Source organism: Euprymna scolopes, chromosome 6 (assembly GCF_053919585.1).
Source record: "Euprymna scolopes isolate OS-2025 chromosome 6, ASM5391958v1, whole genome shotgun sequence".
In the NCBI taxonomy this organism is placed as follows: Eukaryota; Metazoa; Mollusca; class Cephalopoda; order Sepiida; family Sepiolidae; genus Euprymna; species Euprymna scolopes.
Window position 1 is genome coordinate 150,309,860 of NC_136487.1, and position 18,941 is coordinate 150,328,800.

At 36.4% G+C, this 18,941-nt stretch overlaps 1 protein-coding gene across 1 annotated transcript in view; it reads left to right on the forward strand.

Moving 5' to 3' along the window:
* The window catches only part of LOC145278038 (uncharacterized), a 152,934-nt gene extending 139,234 nt beyond the window's left edge, over positions 1-13,700 (forward strand). Inside the window, exons 5-6 of the mRNA XM_080130258.1 lie at positions 5,948-6,083; positions 13,460-13,700. Of these exons, the coding sequence (XP_079986384.1) occupies positions 5,948-6,083; positions 13,460-13,504 (181 nt within the window). The 3' untranslated portion in view covers positions 13,505-13,700. The remainder of the gene's footprint in view (positions 1-5,947; positions 6,084-13,459) is intronic.
* The last annotated feature ends 5,241 nt before the right edge of the window (positions 13,701-18,941 follow it).

Sequence of the window (18,941 nt, forward strand, 5' to 3'; positions counted from 1 at the left end):
AATGCATCGCCGTGGGAGGTTGGAAGTTATAATAGTGTTATATATTAGCCTCCTGGAAGATCGACTATTATAATTAAAAGTTAGATGTTTATTTAAAAAGTTATTATTATTATAAGATCGACTATTATTATTGAAAGTTAGATGTTTATTTAAAAAGTTATTATTATTATAAGATCGACTATTATTATTAAAAGTTAGATGTTTATTTAAAAAGTTATTATTATTATAAGATCGACTATTATTATTAAAAGTTAGATGTTTATTTAAAAAGTTATTATTATTATAAGATCGACTATTATTATTAAAAGTTAGATGTTTATTTAAAAAGTTATTATTATTATTATTATTATTATAAGGTCGACTATTATTATTGAAAGTTAGATGTTTATTTAAAAAGTTATTATTATTATTATTATTATTATTATTATTATTATTATAAGATCGACTATTATTATTGAAAGTTAGATGTTTATTTAAAAAGTTATTATTATTATAAGATCGACTATTATTATTAAAAGTTAGATGTTTATTTAAAAAGTTATTATTATTATAAGATCGACTATTATTATTAAAAGTTAGATGTTTATTTAAAAAGTTATTATTATTATAAGATCGACTATTATTATTAAAAGTTAGATGTTTATTTAAAAAGTTATTATTATTATTATAAGGTCGACTATTATTATTGAAAGTTAGATGTTTATTTAAAAAGTTATTATTATTATTATTATTATAAGGTCGACTATTATTATTGAAAGTTAGATGTTTATTTAAAAAGTTATTATTATGAAAGAACATTATTATGATTATCGGTATGAAAATTAGATTGTGTTACAAGGACAAATAATGTTTATACGTTTTGAAATGTAGTGGAGATCTTAGGAACAATAAACAAATGTCACATACATAAATAAAATAGGTTTTCAAACCTAGGTATAAACAATAAATTTGGCCAGAGAAAACGTGACTGAGAAGTCACCTGTTAGGTCTTTGTGTAGTCGAATGACGTAAGCATAAAGGATTATGCTTAATATATACAGGCAAGTTAGTTAGTTGAAAGACGGGAGTTGAAGAGGAGACGTCAGATAGTATTCCAAGATAGCTAAAATATGAACAGAACATTGTAATCTCTAAAGATGTCCAGCCGGCACCAGAGGATAAATGTTGTTATATATAAATATAACTATTGTCATGTCCTCTTTGAATATTCAGGTATATGTTTATTTGTCGTTTAAAATGAACTATTTTAAATGTACTGCCAACGACTGTTGAATATACCATCATTGCTCAATATTTTAAATGTACAGACGGTCTATTACATAGACCGCTATTATATACACTTTCTTCGTCATTCATCAAAGAACTCCTCTCTCTCTCTCTCTCTCTCTCTCTCTCTCTCTCTCTCTCTCTCTCTCTCTCTCTCTCTCTCTCGTCATGTACAAACAAATGTTTGTACAAGTAATTGCCTTTCTCCCTCGGTAAACATAGTGTCAATACGTCTTAGTGTTATACGTCTATAAGATTTGGCCTGTTATCGACATCGTAACATGTGCATAATTTGGTACGACTATTATATACATACAGAATATATACACACGTACACAACACACCCGTTACGTACACACACCCCGCTATGTAACACTAGGTCGATACGTTGAAGGTCAATGACAAGCAAACATGAGAAAATGAGGTTTGGCTGAGATTCGCGACTACTGATAAGAGTGAAGATAGAAAAAGCAAAAAGAACATAAATTTCAACGTTCATCTCTCTCTCTCTCTCTCTCTCTCTCTCTCTCTCTCTCTCTCTCTCTCTCTCTCTCTCTCTCTCTCTCTAGCCGGGAAGATGCGACACAAAGTCGGGAAACTGGGATTTGAAAATCCAGCGCCCTAGAAATAGAGCATTCTAGCCTACGAATGCCTGAGAAGCCCCGTCAGCAGAAAAATAAAAATAATATATATAGATCTAGAAAGATGGACCTCCTGAGACTGCACAGAATCATACCACAGTTCGACAGAAAAATCTACCTCAAATGGACAAGACTCTGTTGGACTGGTTGTTGAGGACGTATCCTCGACTTGTTCTCTGGTTGAGGAAATCATTCAGGTTATTAAAATTAAAAAATCATTAGCTATATGAAGCTAACATGATAAGTCATGCTCTTTGGATAGCTGTTTCGGCAGAGGGTTTTCTATTAAACTGTCCATCTTCTCTTGATATGGATTGCTGTTACTACATATTGCTTTTGCTCAGTGTTGTAGCCAACGGACGATTCCTTTCTGTACATCAGATAGATGGTGAGAGTTGAAGTTTATATATTGTCCTGCGAAAGTTGGCCTTCAAGAGATTTTTATCACTAGCCCCTTAAATCAACAGAGATTAGAGCATTCCTGTAAATACCTGGTCCCTGTTGGTTGCGGCATGATGCTGGTTTTGTGCAATTCTAGGAGGTTAATCCTTCCCAGGCTTTGCCTTCTCTCTATAAGAAAGGCGTTAGTTTATTGCTATTCGCCTGAGGCGTCCTTACCGGGGAATACCGACAGGGCTGCCCGGACACATTTTGCAGGTCAGGATGCCTCTCCTTAAGGGTGCTGACTTCTCAATCTCATTTTTAGACCCTGGTCTCACAGTTCTTGCAGTAGGAGAGAACTAAATACCCCCCCTAAACCCCTCATCAATGCGAGTTACCAGCACATTTATTGGCATGTCCCTTTTATATAGCCTTTCTCGGTAGTATCGTTATTTCTATGAAAAGTGTCCAAATGAGCTTCAAGCTTTGGTCATTTTTTGTAATCCATTCACAACATGAACTCGTCTTACTAACACCATTGCAAATAACTCTCTGTTTGTCTTTTATTCGGACGTTCCATTGATATTCATGTTGTGTACATGATGGTTCGATTTTGAGGAAATTATGCTTTACGACTTGAGTTATAATGTAGATGATTGAAAAAATATTTATCATTAATTTTAGTTAGTTTAAAGGATAATGATGCTATAATTGCCTTCAAACAGGAAAAATTATGAAGTCCAATAGTTAAACTACCACTGAGAAGTTTTTTTTTTTGCATTTCATAAACTTACCTTGATTATTATCCATAGTGCTTGAAAAACGTGTGGGATGACAACAAACGAAATCCTCCACTCTCTGAGATAGATGGCGGCATACTGAATGTAAGCAATGGACAGTTGCAATCTGAAGATATCTGGAATCTTCCCAGATACTGAACTAATAGGTACAAGGCGTGTTTGAATCAATTCCCACTTTATTTATGCCGTTATATCCATTTATTTACGACCGAACAGATTAGTTCACCCAGGTCATAAAAAGTTAAAAATGAAAAGTTTAGAAAACTGAGCAATGCTGTAAAATCTTTCTGTTATTAAATGAAAAATGAAAATCGTTTCTTTCTGAGACTTTCTAATCATAGAAAACTTTGTAGTGTGTGTGTGTGTTTCTTTCTTTCTAATTTTGTTGATGTTAAGGTTCATTGGTAATGGTCCCTAGATGAGAAAACTGAATTTGAAATTTCTCTACTAGGGACCATCCCTTCCCTACATATATATACATATATATATATATATATATATATATATATATATATATATATATATATATATATATAGAATGAACTCATTTTCCCCCTATGATTTTGACCTTAATAGGATTAAAAATCAAGACATTTCATACAAATGTAATATGCACAAACTGCAGTACCTGAGGCGTGTTATATGCATATTACTTCTCAGCTTCCTCGATAATCGTAGATTCATATATTTTTCCTGCTGAGAGTTAGCTGCCACAGTCGGTTAAAATCAATGGAAGTAGTAAAACCTTTTCTCTCTAATTAACTCCTCCTTCCCCCACCACCACTTACACCGTTTCCAGGATCGTTCACAAGGGACAGTTACGAAGAAACACAGATTTGGGTTTTCTTTACTTTGTAGTTGCTTAAAAAAACTGGAATGGGATTTTACCGTTCCTTTCCGTTCTATGCTTTCTACTGCGTGAAACGCACCATGAACTTAACCGAATCGAAGGGTTATTTATGCCATTTTTGTTTTCGCTTTTTGCTGTGTTTTTTTGTTTTTGTTTTTCCGAACATGTTTACCATTTTTCCCCTTATTTTTGCTTTTTGTTTTTCCGATTTCTTTTTTAAAGAAGTTTTACGTTTGTTCGCTGTCCCCCCCCCCAACACACAACTCCAAACACCCGGGCAATGCTAGGTACCTCCGCTAGTGTTACATGATAAGGGCTGTCCCCTTTTCATGTAAGTATAAAAATAGAGAGATTTAGTTAAATGTAAAAATGAAATAGAATAGACGAAATTCGAACCTCGTAATTTAGGTTTAGAAATAGATTACGAGAGAGAATTAGCAAACGGAATGTAAAACAAACCATTGTTAAGTTTAGAGATAAAATAGTTTTAAAAAAAGAATGTGCATTGTCAATTCTGTTAATTCAATTGAAGAATGCAACTATAAGATAATTTAATAAACATGTTTTTAACATATTGGAAATATAGGTTACTGGGAATATAGGTTAAAATTCCTTTTGTAAACAAAGGAAAAAGTTTTGGACACGCATTTCCAGAACACGTGACGTCATACACATGTTTTCACATGTGTATGACGTCATGGAAAATGAGAAGTTCTCGATATAGTTAGAAACTTTTGAGTTAAGCGGAGAGAAACTGAGGGAGAGTCTGAGAGAGAGTCTGAGGACGACAGACGACAGTCCAGACATGGGATTCGAACGTCTAGAAGCGAGACGGTCACCTTTGAAACTTAGAATGTGAAATTTGAATTCTTGACTCAGAAAACCACGACCGGTCGGAAAAGAAATAAATCCATCATGTGTTTTTATAAACGTCGTCTTTGTGTTGTAATTCTACCAAAAGGTAAAGTGAAAATTGTCATTATATGTCTTGTATATCATGTGTTTTAAAATGTCTTTACATACACAATGTGAACACTAAGACTGTCTCAACACTACCTCCTCACTAACACTTCTAAGTATGAACATTTTATATATATAAATCTCTTCATAACACGACCACAGAAACAGCATCACTCTAATAAGACTCTCTAAGACTCACTTTTAATAAGTCCTAACAACGAACAATATAACAACAAAAAGAAACAGAGTAATAATAATAATAATAATAATAATAATAATAATAATAATGATAATAATAATGAAACCTATATATAACACTAGTTACTAATAAAATGAAAAAAAAATTTTTTTAAATGTAACGCAATCTCCACCTTCTTTACTTCTAAGAAAATGGAAACGCAATCAATAAAAACCTTGTCAGAGATTTTTTTATCTATTTATATTTTTATTCATGTTCACCCTAAACATATCGCCACTTGGATGTAAGGGTCTACAATTTGGAACCATGCCTAGGAAAGATGAACAAGATGTTGGTTTATCTTACATTTACATTTCTGCATATCAGTACAGTCAGGGAAATAGGTAGCAGGAGGGGAATTCCAAAGTCTAGCTGTTCAAGGGAAGAAACTATTAAAGCAGAAAGCTTCTTAACAACCTCAACAGTAAAGGGGTGTGATTTTGATCATTTGGTTTAAAGGGTTAAATAATAATAAATAATACTACGGTATTGATATATAGATAACTAAAAATGCGAAAAATGATAAAATCGAAAATTATTAGTGTGGTGCAAAAATAATGTCGTTTTTTTACGTCCAATTTCATGTCAAAAAACGATATTATTTTGCACCAACCTAATAATTATTAATGAAAAGTGCAAATTGTACTTAAATTAACAGAATAGTTATTATGATTGCAGGGGAGGTAACTGCATGAAGTCATTTGGTATATAAAGCTGACGTGATAAGTTATACTTTTGATCACCATTAAAAATAAGGAAAAACACAAATATATTAAGTCAAATAGTCTCTTTTGTCCTTTAATTCTTGCAGCGTTTTGACGGCCATTGTGAAATGTTATCTTCAGTATGCCGACTTTGACAAATGTGGAAAGCTCTCCAGAATGGGCATGATCATTCGAGCAGCTTACATGGCACCTTTGGGTTCAAGGCTTGATGTACAGCTACCGGTAAGTAAATAATAATTGTTTAAAAAAAGAATAAAAAAAAAACATTTTTAACATCATAATCCCACCATATTTTTTTGAATTTTAAGACTATGTTTCACTTGAAGACAAAAAGAAAAAACGTTCATTTTATTGCATGCAGCCAATGTTTTTATTTATTTTCTTATTTTTATTTTTTGGAATCCTTTGAGATAAGGTTTCATAACTTGTGCATTCAATTTTTTTTTTTTTTTTTTTTTTTTTTGCAAACTGTTATTCTCGTCCAAGTTTTTGTTGTTTCACTATGATTCGGCCAACTCATCCTCCGGCCTTCTTCAGGGGATTAACTGCAACGGAATAGGAAATGCTAAGTCTTGTAACAGTGTCCCCAGTAATTACTGCCTTCCATAATTATTGTTCTTATTTACAATGTCTCCCCACGGGACAAAGTTAGACACCAGGGTCGTTTTTTAATGTGGAGAAAAGGAACAAAAATAAAAATTGTCTCAGTCTTGACAGAGAACAAGAAATGGAAGTGCAGCATCCGAAGAACAGATACTACACTTTGAGGTATTATTTGCTCCCCCACTAAGCAAATTAGGCACAAGGCCGATTTTTAAAGTGAGGAGTGAAGGGGAAATGAGGACCAACTCCCCGGGGAGTAGGGGAGCTGGATAGTGACAATTGGTATGAAGGGTTGCCCCTACATTGACCAAGGTCTTATATGTGGGATTGCCCCCACATATGGTCTTTGCTTGCAGTATCTGTCGGAACAGATGGTATTTATTTGCTCCCCCACCGAGCAAATTAGGCACAAGGCCGATTTTTAATGTGAGGAGTGAAGGGGAAATGGGGACCAACTCCCGGGGGAGTAGGGGAGCTGGATAGTGACAATTGGTATGAAGGGTTGCCCCTACATTGACCAAGCTCTTATATGTGAGGTTGCCCCCACATATGGTCTTTGCTTGTAGTATCTGCCGGAACAGATGGTATTTATTTGCTCCCCCACTGAGCAAATTAGGCACAAGGCCGTTTTTAATGTGAGGTAAAAACCAGCTCCCCTAAAAGTAGGCAAAAAGGGGGCACTCTGGTTACCAAAAATAATAATTGTCCCAGTATAGAGGGTTTCCCCTCCATTGACTGGTACAAATTATCTTAAGTGCAGTATCTGCCGGAACAGATGGTATTTATTTGCTCCCCCACCGAGCAAATTAGGCACAAGGCCGATTTTTAATGTGAGGAGTGAAGGGGAAATGGGGACCAGCTCCCCGGGGAGTAGGGGAGCTGGATAGTGACAATTGGTATGAAGGGTTTCCCCTACATTGACCAATGTCTTATATGTGGGGTCGCCCCCACATATGTTCTTTGCTTGCAGTATCTGCCGGAACAGATGGTATTTATTTGCTCCCCCACCGAGCAAATTAGGCACAAGGCCAATTTTTAATGTGAGGAGTGAAGGGAGGGGGAAGGGAAAAAGGGGACCAGCTCCCGAGAGGTGGGAAATGGGAGCTGGTTAATGGTCAGGCATGTGGGGTTGCCCCCACATCTGGTCTTTGCTAGTCATAGCTAGTCATAGCTTGCAGTATCTGCCGGAACAGATGGTATTTATTTGCTCCCCCACCGAGCAAATTAGGCACAAGGCCGATTTTTAAAGTGAGGAGTGAAGGGGAAATGAGGACCAACTCCCCGGGGAGTAGGGGAGCTGGATAGTGACAATTGGTATGAAGGGTTTCCCCTACATTGACCAAGGTCTTATATGTGGAGTTGCCCCCACATATGGTCTTTGCTTGCAGTATCTGCCGGAACAGATGGTATTTATTTGCTCCCCCACCGAGCAAATTAGGCACAAGGCCGATTTTTAAAGTGAGGAGTGAAGGGGAAATGGGGACCAACTCCCGGGGGAGTAGGGGAGCTGGATAGTGACAATTGGTATGAAGGGTTTCCCCTACATTGACCAAGGTCTTATATGTGGAGTTGCCCCCACATATGGTCTTTGCTTGCAGTATCTGCCGGAACAGATGGTATTTATTTGCTCCCCCACCGAGCAAATTAGGCACAAGGCCGATTTTTAAAGTGAGGAGTGAAGGGGAAATGGGGACCAACTCCCCGGGGAGTAGGGGAGCTGGATAGTGACAATTGGTATGAAGGGTTTCCCCTACATTGACCAAGGTGTTATATGTGGAGTTGCCCCCACATATGGTCTTTGCTTGCAGTATCTGCCGGAACAGATGGTATTTATTTGCTCCCCCACTAAGCAAATTAGGCACAAGGCCGATTTTTAATGTGAGGAGTGAAGGGGAAATGGGGACCAGCTCCCCGGGGAGTAGGGGAGCTGGATAGTGACAATTGGTATGAAGGGTTGCCCCTACATTGACCAAGGTCTTATATGTGGGGTCGCCCCCACATATGGTCTTTGCTTGCAGTATCTGCCGGAACAGATGGTATTTATTTGCTCCCCCACCGAGCAAATTAGGCACAAGGCCGATTTTTAATGCTAGGAGTGAAGGGAGGGGGAAGGGAAAAAGGGGACCAGCTCTCAAGAGGTGGGAAATGGGAGCTGGTTAAAGGTCAGGCATGTGGGGTTGCCCCCACATCTGGTCTTTGCTAGTCATAGCTTGCAGCATCTGCCGGAACAGATGGTATTTATTTGCTCCCCCACCGAGCAAATTAGGCACAAGGCCGATTTTTAATGTGAGGAGTGAAGGGAGGGGGAAGGGGAAAAGGGGACCAGCTGCCGAGAGGTGGGAAATGGGAGCTGGTTAATGGTCAGGCCTGTGGGGTTGCCCCCACATCTGGTCTTTGCTAGTCATAGCTAGTCATAGCTTGCAGCATCTGCCGGAACAGATGGTATTTATTTGCTCCCCCACCGAGCAAATTAGGCACAAGGCCAATTTTTAATGTGAGGAGTGAAGGGAGGGGGAAGGGAAAAAGGGGACCAGCTCCCGAGAGGTGGGAAATGGGAGCTGGTTAAAGGTCAGGCATGTGGGATTGCCCCCACATCTGGTCTTTGCTAGTCATAGCTAGTCATAGCTAGTCATAGCTTGCAGCATCTGCCGGAACAGATGGTATTTATTTGCTCCCCCACCGAGCAAATTAGGCACAAGGCCGAGTTTTAATGTGAGGAGTGAAGGGAGGGGAAAGGGGAAAAGGGGACCAGCTCCCGAGAGGTGGGAAATGGGAGCTGGTTAATGGTCAGGCATGTGGGGTTGCCCCCACATCTGGTCTTTGCTAGTCATAGCTAGTCATAGCTAGTCATAGCTTGCAGCATCTGCCGGAACAGATGGTATTTATTTGCTCCCCCACCGAGCAAATTAGGCACAAGGCCGATTTTTAATGTAAGGAGTGAAGGGAGGGGGAAGGGAAAAATGGGACCAGCTCCAGAGAGGTGGGAAATGGGAGCTGGTTAATGGTCAAGCATGTGGGGTTGCCCCCACATCTGGTCTTTGCTAGTCATAGCTTGCAGTATCTGCCGGAACAGATGGTATTTATTTGCTCCCCCACCGAGCAAATTAGGCACAAGGCCAATTTTTAATGTGAGGAGTGAAGGGAGGGGGAAGGGAAAAGGGGACCAGCTCCCGAGAGGTGGGAAATGGGAGCTGGTTAAAGGTCAGGCATGTGGGGTTGCCTCCACATCTGGTCTTTGCTAGTCATAGCTAGTCATAGCTAGTCATAGCTTGCAGTATCTGCCGGAACAGATGGTATTTATTTGCTCCCCCACCGAGCAAATTAGGCACAAGGCCGATTTTTAATGTGAGGAGTGAAGGGAGGGGGAAGGGAAAAAGGGGACCAGTTCCCGAGAGGTGGGAAATGGGAACTGGTTAATGGTCAGGCATGTGGGGTTACCCCCACATCTGGTCTTTGCTAGTCATAGCCAGTCATAGCTTGCAGCATCTGCCGGAACAGATGGTATTTATTTGCTCCCCCACTGAGCAAATTAGGCACAAGGCCGTTTTTAATGTGAGGTAAAAACCAGCTCCCCTAAAAGTAGGCAAAAAGGGGGCACTCTGGTTACCAAAAATAATGATTGTCCCAGTATAGAGGGTTTCCCCTCCATTGACTGGTACAAATTATCTTAAGTGCAGCATCTGCCGGAACAGATGGTGTTTATTTGCTCCCCCACCGAGCAAATTAGGCACAAGGCCGATTTTTAATGTGAGGAGTGAAGGGAGGGGGAAGGGAAAAAGGGGACCAGCTCCCGAGAGGTGGGAAATGGGAGCTGGTTAATGGTCAGGCATGTGGGGTTGCCCCCACATCTGGTCTTTGCTAGTCATAGCTAGTCATAGCTTGCAGCATCTGCCGGAACAGATGGTATTTATTTGCTCCCCCACCGAGCAAATTAGGCACAAGGCCAATTTTTAATGTGAGGAGTGAAGGGAGGGGGAAGGGAAAAAGGGGACCAGCTCCCGGGAGGTGGGAAATGGGAGCTGGTTAAAGGTCAGGCATGTGGGGTTGCCCCCACATCTGGTCTTTGCTAGTCATAGCTAGTCATAGCTAGTCATAGCTTGCAGTATCTGCCGGAACAGATGGTATTTATTTGTTCCCCCACTGAGCAAATTAGGCACAAGGCCGTTTTTAATGTGAGGCAAAAACCAGCTCCCCCAAAAGTAGGAAAAAAGGGGGCACTCTGGTTACCAAAAATAATAATTGTCCCAGTATAGAGGGTTTCCCCTCCATTGACTGGTACAAATTATCTTAAGTGTAGTATCTGCCGGAACAGATGGTATTTATTTGCTCCCCCACTGAGCAAATTAGGCACAAGGCCGTTTTTAATGTGAGGTAAAAACCAGCTCCCCTAAAAGTAGGCAAAAAGGGGGCACTCTGGTTACCAAAAATAATAATTGTCCCAGTATAGAGGGTTTCCCCTCCATTGACTGGTACAAATTATCTTAAGTGCAGCATCTGCCGGAACAGATGGTATTTATTTGCTCCCCCACCGAGCAAATTAGGCACAAGGCCGATTTTTAATGTGAGGAGTGAAGGGAGGGGGAAGGGGAAAAGGGGACCAGCTCCCGAGAGGTGGGAAATGGGAGCTGGTTAATGGTCAGGCATGTGAGGTTGCCCCCACATCTGGTCTTTGCTAGTCATTGCTAGTCATAGCTAGTCATAGCTTGCAGTATCTGCCGGAACAGATGGTATTTATTTGCTCCCCCACCGAGCAAATTAGGCACAAGGCCGATTTTTAATGTGAGGAGTGAAGGGAGGGGGAAGGGAAAAAGGGGACCAGCTCCCGAGAGGTGGGAAATTGGAGCTGGTTAATGGTCAGGCATGTGGGGTTGCCCCCACATCTGGTCTTTGCTAGTCATAGCTTGCAGCATCTGCCGGAACAGATACTACACTTTGGTCTTCACCAAAAGGCCAAGGATAATTATTGTTGTCTCACTACGTTTTGGCCAACTAATCCTCTGATCTGCTTGGACAGAATTAAACCCTATCTTCAGACAGTGCTCACCTGGAACAGTGCAGTGGATAGAGGCGTTCAGTCTCTATGGTTCCAGGTGGGCATTGTTTGAAGATGGCAGTTTCAAGCAGGAGTAGCAGCTTCACTTGATTTATTCCTGCTGAGATAGACTCGTAATTTCTCTTCTATGAGAAAGAGGAGGTGAAAAGCTCCTTGCCCACTCAATTTCAAAGACGGTTTTGTATCCTATCAAGGCAAGAGGGGATGCTCTGAGGAGCTCCTCCTCAGATGCAGCAACAGTACTCCATCTTAGGACATGTTTGGCTTTTATACAAGGTAGCGGAATGTGTCGGCAGTGAGATATCTTCTGGAGTGAGAGATTGAAGTCGTTAAGGTTATTGATATTTTGATAGGCATTAAATGCTGAAGATTTTGTGCCAAATTCACTTTTGCAATTGGAATAGGTAATCCTTCTATCATTTTCAACTATCAACTGGCTACCTCTTTGATCTAATCTTAGGGAATTCTTTTTTATTTTTACTCATGTTAACCCCAAACAAGGTATATCACCACTTAGACGTAAGGGGTTACTATTTGGGAGCATGCCTAGGAATTATTAACAAGATGTTGGTTTACATTACATTTAAACTTCTGCATATCAGTACAGTCAGGGAAGCAGGTAGCAGGAATGGAATTCCAAAGTCTAGCTGTTCGATGAAAGAAACTATTAAAGTAGAAAGCTTTCTGACATATAACGACCTCAACAGTGAAGGGGTGTGATTTTGTTGCTAAACAGGTTTGTTGGGAATATGTACGTAGAGGGGGTACAAGTGCAATGAGTTCATCAGAACATATTCCATTAAAATACTTGTAGATTGAAGACTAAACTAGTGGTAGATGCACCAGCCCAGATGTGGCAACAATACTCCATGCATGGGCGAATGGTGGCTTTGTAGAGGTACAAGATACTTTCAGGTGTGAGTAGTCTTCTAGCATGGTAGAGGAAATCCACTTTCCTTGCAGCAGCCTTGGCAATGTCCTCAATGTATTCGTTCCAATTTTCATATTTCCTGCGAATGTTAAGCGGAGGAGTCTGAAGGAAGAATTCTCAGATCAAGAATGATTATTATTATTCGGTTTATCAATATCATAGAATTTTTAGACTTGAATTTTAGACTTAGTTGTAAACAGGAGATGGGGGCATTACCTACTAGGTTTCGAAGCTGTTTTTGTACCCTGTCAAGACAGGAAAGGGTGCTCTGAGCAACTCCTGCACAAATGTCACAACAGTACTCTATCTTAGGGCGTATTTGGCTTTTAATACAGGTAGAGAATTGCACCTGGATTGAAATACCGTGTGCAAATATCGGGTGTCCATAAAGTTCGTGTGCACATTAAATAATTTGTAAGTTGCAAATTGTTTTCTGTGATCTGCAAAATTGTAATGCTAATGATGGAGAACATGTGAAAAGTTAAATGTAGGTAAAACCTTTTTTTTTTTTTTAACTTTCTAATCCTTTTTATATATTCTTTCAAATACAAATAAAGTTATAATTTTTTAAAGATGTACACGGACTTTATGGACACTGTATATCTTTCGAAAAAGATAAACCTGAATAAGGTTACATCGGCCAAATGTTGTGATAATAACAACCAAGATAAGTACAGTAATCCAAATAATCTAAACAATATAATTCGTCATTAAATTATTTACTTAACTAATCTTGTTACTAATTTTGTTATAGTAAGAGATTTTTTATTAATGCATATTTTTATGAACTGATTGGGTGTAAATAGCAACCAAAACTTTATCTTTTAATATCTGATGATTTTTAAAGAATTTTTAATCAGAAAAAGTAGTTTATTCTAGTTTTCAACTATGAATTCAATGTTGTGGTTAAAATATTTAAAACAAAAGGTGTAATTAAAGGTACAAACGGACTTTATGGGTACCCTGAGAAAAATGTAACCTTTTTTTTTTTTTTTTTTTTTGTACTTTCAGTTGAGGCCAAGAAAGAAGGAAAACGTTGACAATGAATGGGTCTAAACAGACGGCCATCAAAACAACGAAAGACATGTGTAAAGGAAGAGTGTATAGCTATATTTTAAACTAAAGGCACGGATCAGCATTTGTGATCATTACTAAAAAGAACCAGATAAGATTTATTTTATTTCATCTTAATATTGGAATGGTAACCGAAAGTCTCGCCATATTTCATGGCCTCTAAAAAAAAAAATTAAAATTTTTTTTAAAAATCTATGGGGGCACAAAACAGTTATTATTGTGATGTCAAACTTATTTTTCAATGTTTCGTATATGCAGTTGTAAAAATAAATAATGATCGTTTTGTGCTATCGTCGTCTCATACAGATGCCGACATTTACAATGTTATGTAATATGTATATAACTTTTGATTTGAAAAATAACCAATTGTTTGTCATCGTGATGCACCAACTGTCTTAAAGTATACGTCTATTGCCCAGAAAAATGTAATTTTTTATAATAAAACGCTTTTGGTTATATTAAAAATTTTAGCCTAGTCATGGTGGCGGAATGTAACGTCAGCACTTTTGAGGCAGATGTTAATCTGAAAAAAAGTACCCGAGCTTAATAAGGCCGGCGAATTTGTATTCTGTTTTCTTAATGAAACAAGCCAAAGCAATTTGTTTAAATTGCTTTTAAAATAAATATATTAAAACAAATTAATTAAAATAAATTAAGGCACTTCTACAGAATTGGGACGAGATTTTCGGAAATCGTAAAACTGAATTTCACATGAAAACAATTGTATCTTAAGGTCGGAAAATTTTTATTAAAGAAAATAAAAAATAGAATTTGATGAAAACGATTTGTAAAACATGGAAGAGTTCAAGAGGTAATTTTCCGTTTGAATTAAACAAATATGGCGGCAATTTTTCACCTGCTGACACGATTAAATTGTTTTTTTAAATAATTCAGTAATATTCAGGTAATTTCGACTGCATAATTTGGAAACTACTGTTGTAACTTATTAGAACTGACAAAAAAAAAAGTCAGTTGAAACCATTGTTTTTTATCTGAAAACTCCATTTATCGACTACAAAATTTCATCCCAATAATGTAGAAGCACCCAAATTAATCAAAACAAATTAATCAAAACAAATGGCGCACATATGGAAGCGGTACCCCCCCCTACTCTGTATTTTCATCTTTTTTACATTTTTTTCAACGGATTATTATCGAACAGTTACTAATCTACAAGATTATCAAAAAGATACAAAAAAAAATCAATGTTTAACATTTTTAAGGGTGGCTCCATTTCCAATATGACGTTCTAGTAAATCGATTCCTCATTTTAAAGGTATTGACTTTTTCGGCCAAAGTTTGCGAATTTACCTTTTTTTTAATAGTTTGGTCTTGTAAAAAGGGCTAAATTCACAAAATTTGGCCGAAAAAAAGTTGCTGCTTCTAAAATGGAGAATTGATTAATAAGAACGTTGTATTAGAAACGGTGCACTAGCAGTGTCAGAAAATCGCCATTAAAATGCGTGATGAAAACTTGAATATTTAGACTTACTATCTTTCGAAGCTTATAACTACTTAACTTAATTTAAGCTCAATTTTTTTTTCAATAAAAGCAAAGATCAAATTTTAAAATAATATCAGGTTTAATAGCAAAATATGCAATATTTGTTTTTTTTAAATCGGTTTCCTTTAAAAATGATTTCAAGAAAATCAACGAATTTTAACTTACTTTGAATATAATATATATCTATAAATTCCAAAAAATCACTTATCTATAAAAAAAAATACTAATCAATGCGTACTTCCATTCTTCATTGTTAAGAATTTACCCATATGTATATTACCCATTTTATATTCCATGTCCTTTTTAAATAAAATACTTTTTTAAGCGAAGATAAGAAAATACTGTGACTTCAGATGCTTCAAAAGTGTAATAAAAGGAGACCTTTTATTCAAGTTAAGAACTACGGTAGCCTGTAAGGGCCAGAATTAATCTCCCTTTCTATTGCTGGCTGTAAACAAAAGTTAATCAATATTGGCCATCGTATTTGAAAAATGATCCCATTTCACTTATCAGTTTTTGCCAATAAAAAAATTCCACTTGACCGATTTTTTTTTATTATTCTCTTAAAGAAATACATTAGTTTCTTTTTTTAATATATTTTATTTCGTCTTTATGAAGTGATTTTTTTTAATCCCAAAAAAAAAAAACAAAAAAAAAACATTGAATGAAGCAAAAAAAATTGTTGTAAGTATTCAATCTTTTCAGGACAAAATTTTAAAAATGTGAGGCTTCACTTTAAAAAAAATCAACGTGGTTTTTTAAAAAAAAAAAAAAAAGGTTTTAAACTTTTGACTTTACAGGTAAATTTGCACAAAACTATTCTTTTTGTTGTTGTTTTAAATTAGCTTATTTTATTTATTGATCTTTTCTCTTCAATTTGTGATATATAAATCTGAGGTGAGAAAATTATTTTCATTTTAATAGACATTTCAAAATGGCGGGGGAGGTGAATTTTTTAAAAAAAAAACGTCTGTCTAGAATATTATATTCGGTTTATTGGAAAGAGCATAAAATTTTGCATTAAACCTGCAAATATTGTAAAAATTGAACCAATAGAAAAATTTTTATAGATTTTTAAATTGAAAAAATTTAACTTGTAACATTCAATTCATTTTATTACACAACCAGCCCTATACCGATTAAGTGGCATACCACCACCTAAAGTCCGCCAGGATATAATTGCGAGAATTGAGCATACTAAACAACTCGAAGACCCCAGACATCCTCTCTATGGCTACTCGGAGGTGGCTAGACGACTTGTGTCCCAGCGAAGCTTTGCCACAGTGGAGGAACTACCGGACACTCCTACATCCTCTTACCGGCTGCAGATGTGGAGAGAGGTAGACCCTCAGTCTACAACTATAGCACTGCCAGAGCCCAGTGAAACCTTACCACCTGGCACACACCTGTCCCGTTCAGAGTGGGTCACTCTGAATAGGGCAAGGGCAAAAGTTGCAAAAACTGGCGACAACCTCCTCGTGGGGTTACTCTACAACTGCTGAATGCCCCTGTGGTGCCCAAGTTCAGACCATCGAGCACATTTTAACATCTTGCTCACTGGGACCCAACTGCGCAGACAAAGATCTCAGTGTTGGTAATGAAACTGCATGCCGCTGGTTGAAGAGATGGAGCGATAAGATATGAATGAATTACATAAAAAATGGCCGCATGACGCACGCAGGCACTTTGTAAACACCGTTTTTTTTTTACATAAAAAATAATATTTCTATTATTTTTCAGAAAACTTTAATAGTTTATTTTGGAAGTATATTCCATAAAGAAATTAAACAAACCACTTTAAAAAGAGAAATTAGGAGTTTTGTATATTTTATTCACAGTTTTGTGTTAAGGGTGTGAAAAATTCCCAAAAAATTCTGACACACCTAACGGCGCCCCCCCCCCCTTAAAAATGTTAAATATTTATTTATTTTTTGTTTTGTTTTTGATAATCTGGTAGATTAGTGACTATCCAATAACAATCTGCTAAAAAAAATGTAAAAAAAAAAGACAAAAATAAATTAATACAGAAGGGTGTACTGCTTCCAGACATGTGCCACACAAATTAATTTAAACAAATTGTTTTGGATTATATTAATCTAAAAAATATATATCAGAGCTTACTGAGGCCAAGTCGCTTTCTGATTTCCGTGGTAAAAAAAATAATTACATTTTTTTTTCTTTTAAATTTTTATAGTGAAAATAAAATCAGTGTTTTATATATGTATATACGAATATATATATAATATATATGTGTGTGTGTATGTATATATATATATGTTTGTGTGTATATGTGTATATATGTGTGTGTGTGTATATATATATATATATATATGTGTGTGCGTGTGCATATATATACATGTATATATGTGTGTATGTGTATATATATATATATATATATATATATATATATATACTTAGAGGTATAAGTGGTAAAAAACAGGATAAAAACTGCTCAATATGTTGGTAGAGCTGAATGTTTTTTTTTTATTTTGCAACCTCAAAATATTTACTCAATCCATTACAATTGTTTCTGCAGACAAGGAATTCCCTCCTCGGGTGTTTTGTATCGAACTGGGGAACCGGACGAAATGTTGTAACTATAACAACCAAGATGACGAAGTCAGTCCGACAATCTCAATCAATGAAAACACCTCATCTCAAAAATACAGACAATTACTAAGGAATTCCCTGTCTGTTTCTTCAGATGGTAAAAGTCAAAATTAGAAAGGAAGAAGATATGCTTCTTTGTGGACACATTTACTAATTACACACTTTAACATTATTACCTTACCCACTTTAGCTTGACTTACAAAAAATTACAATTGCTCCTACCTTCCTCATCTTTTATATAATTTTAAACCGTTCCATATCTAATTATGTATACTATTTTGTAACCAAACACCACTATTTCTAATCGTTTGTATATGCAATTCCCATTAAACTCCACACCATTTTATAGTGTCACTTTTATACCTTTTTAGTTTAGTTAGTTTTTATAAATATCCTTATTTTTTAGTCTTTGTCTGCATACCTTTAAGCCCATATATTTTTTGAACCCCCCCCCCTTTCATATCAAATACTCACCCAACAAAATTCTCCATTTTTAAAACCCTAAAAATCACTCATTTTTTCTAATTATTAAACCTATATTCTTCTAACTATTCTAAATTGTTACTTGTATCATGCAATTGTCGTTAACCTAATACAAATAATAGGACGTATATTAAATGTAAATAACTGGACATATGTAAACTATCTACCATATAATTGCTTTCCTACTCAAAACTTCTACAGCTTTTTTATATAAGTTATATGGGACGTATGTTAAAATGTAATCAACTAGACGCATTGCAGCTATGAAAAACATCCCCTAAAAACTTTTCACTTTTTCACTTTATATAAACCCCTCACACCCCCCGACAATATCTTTGTTGACACATGTTTTTTTACTTATTTCAAATATGTTAATCCACACCTGTAACTTCTTTTAATTCAACTGATTTTTTTCCATGGCACATATCTATGTTTCTTTCTTTCCTTCTTTTTCTATCTCCTCTTTATATAATTAATTTTTTATAATTATATTTTTCTCTATATATATATATTTCTCTTGTTTCCCAAAAAATCATATCTTCTTCCCTTATTATTAGACTACTAATATATATATATATATATATATATATATATTAGTAGTCTAATGAAGTGTGTATATATATATATATATATATATATATATGGTGTAGTATGATAATTATACTACACTATATATATGCCTATATATACATATATATATATCCACACACATATATATATATATATGTATATTTTGGCAGCAAGTCATTATTTAGACACGACAGTTATTCCTTTTTCCGATATTTCTGGATAGCTTTTCTATTTGCCGAGCAGTGTTTTTAA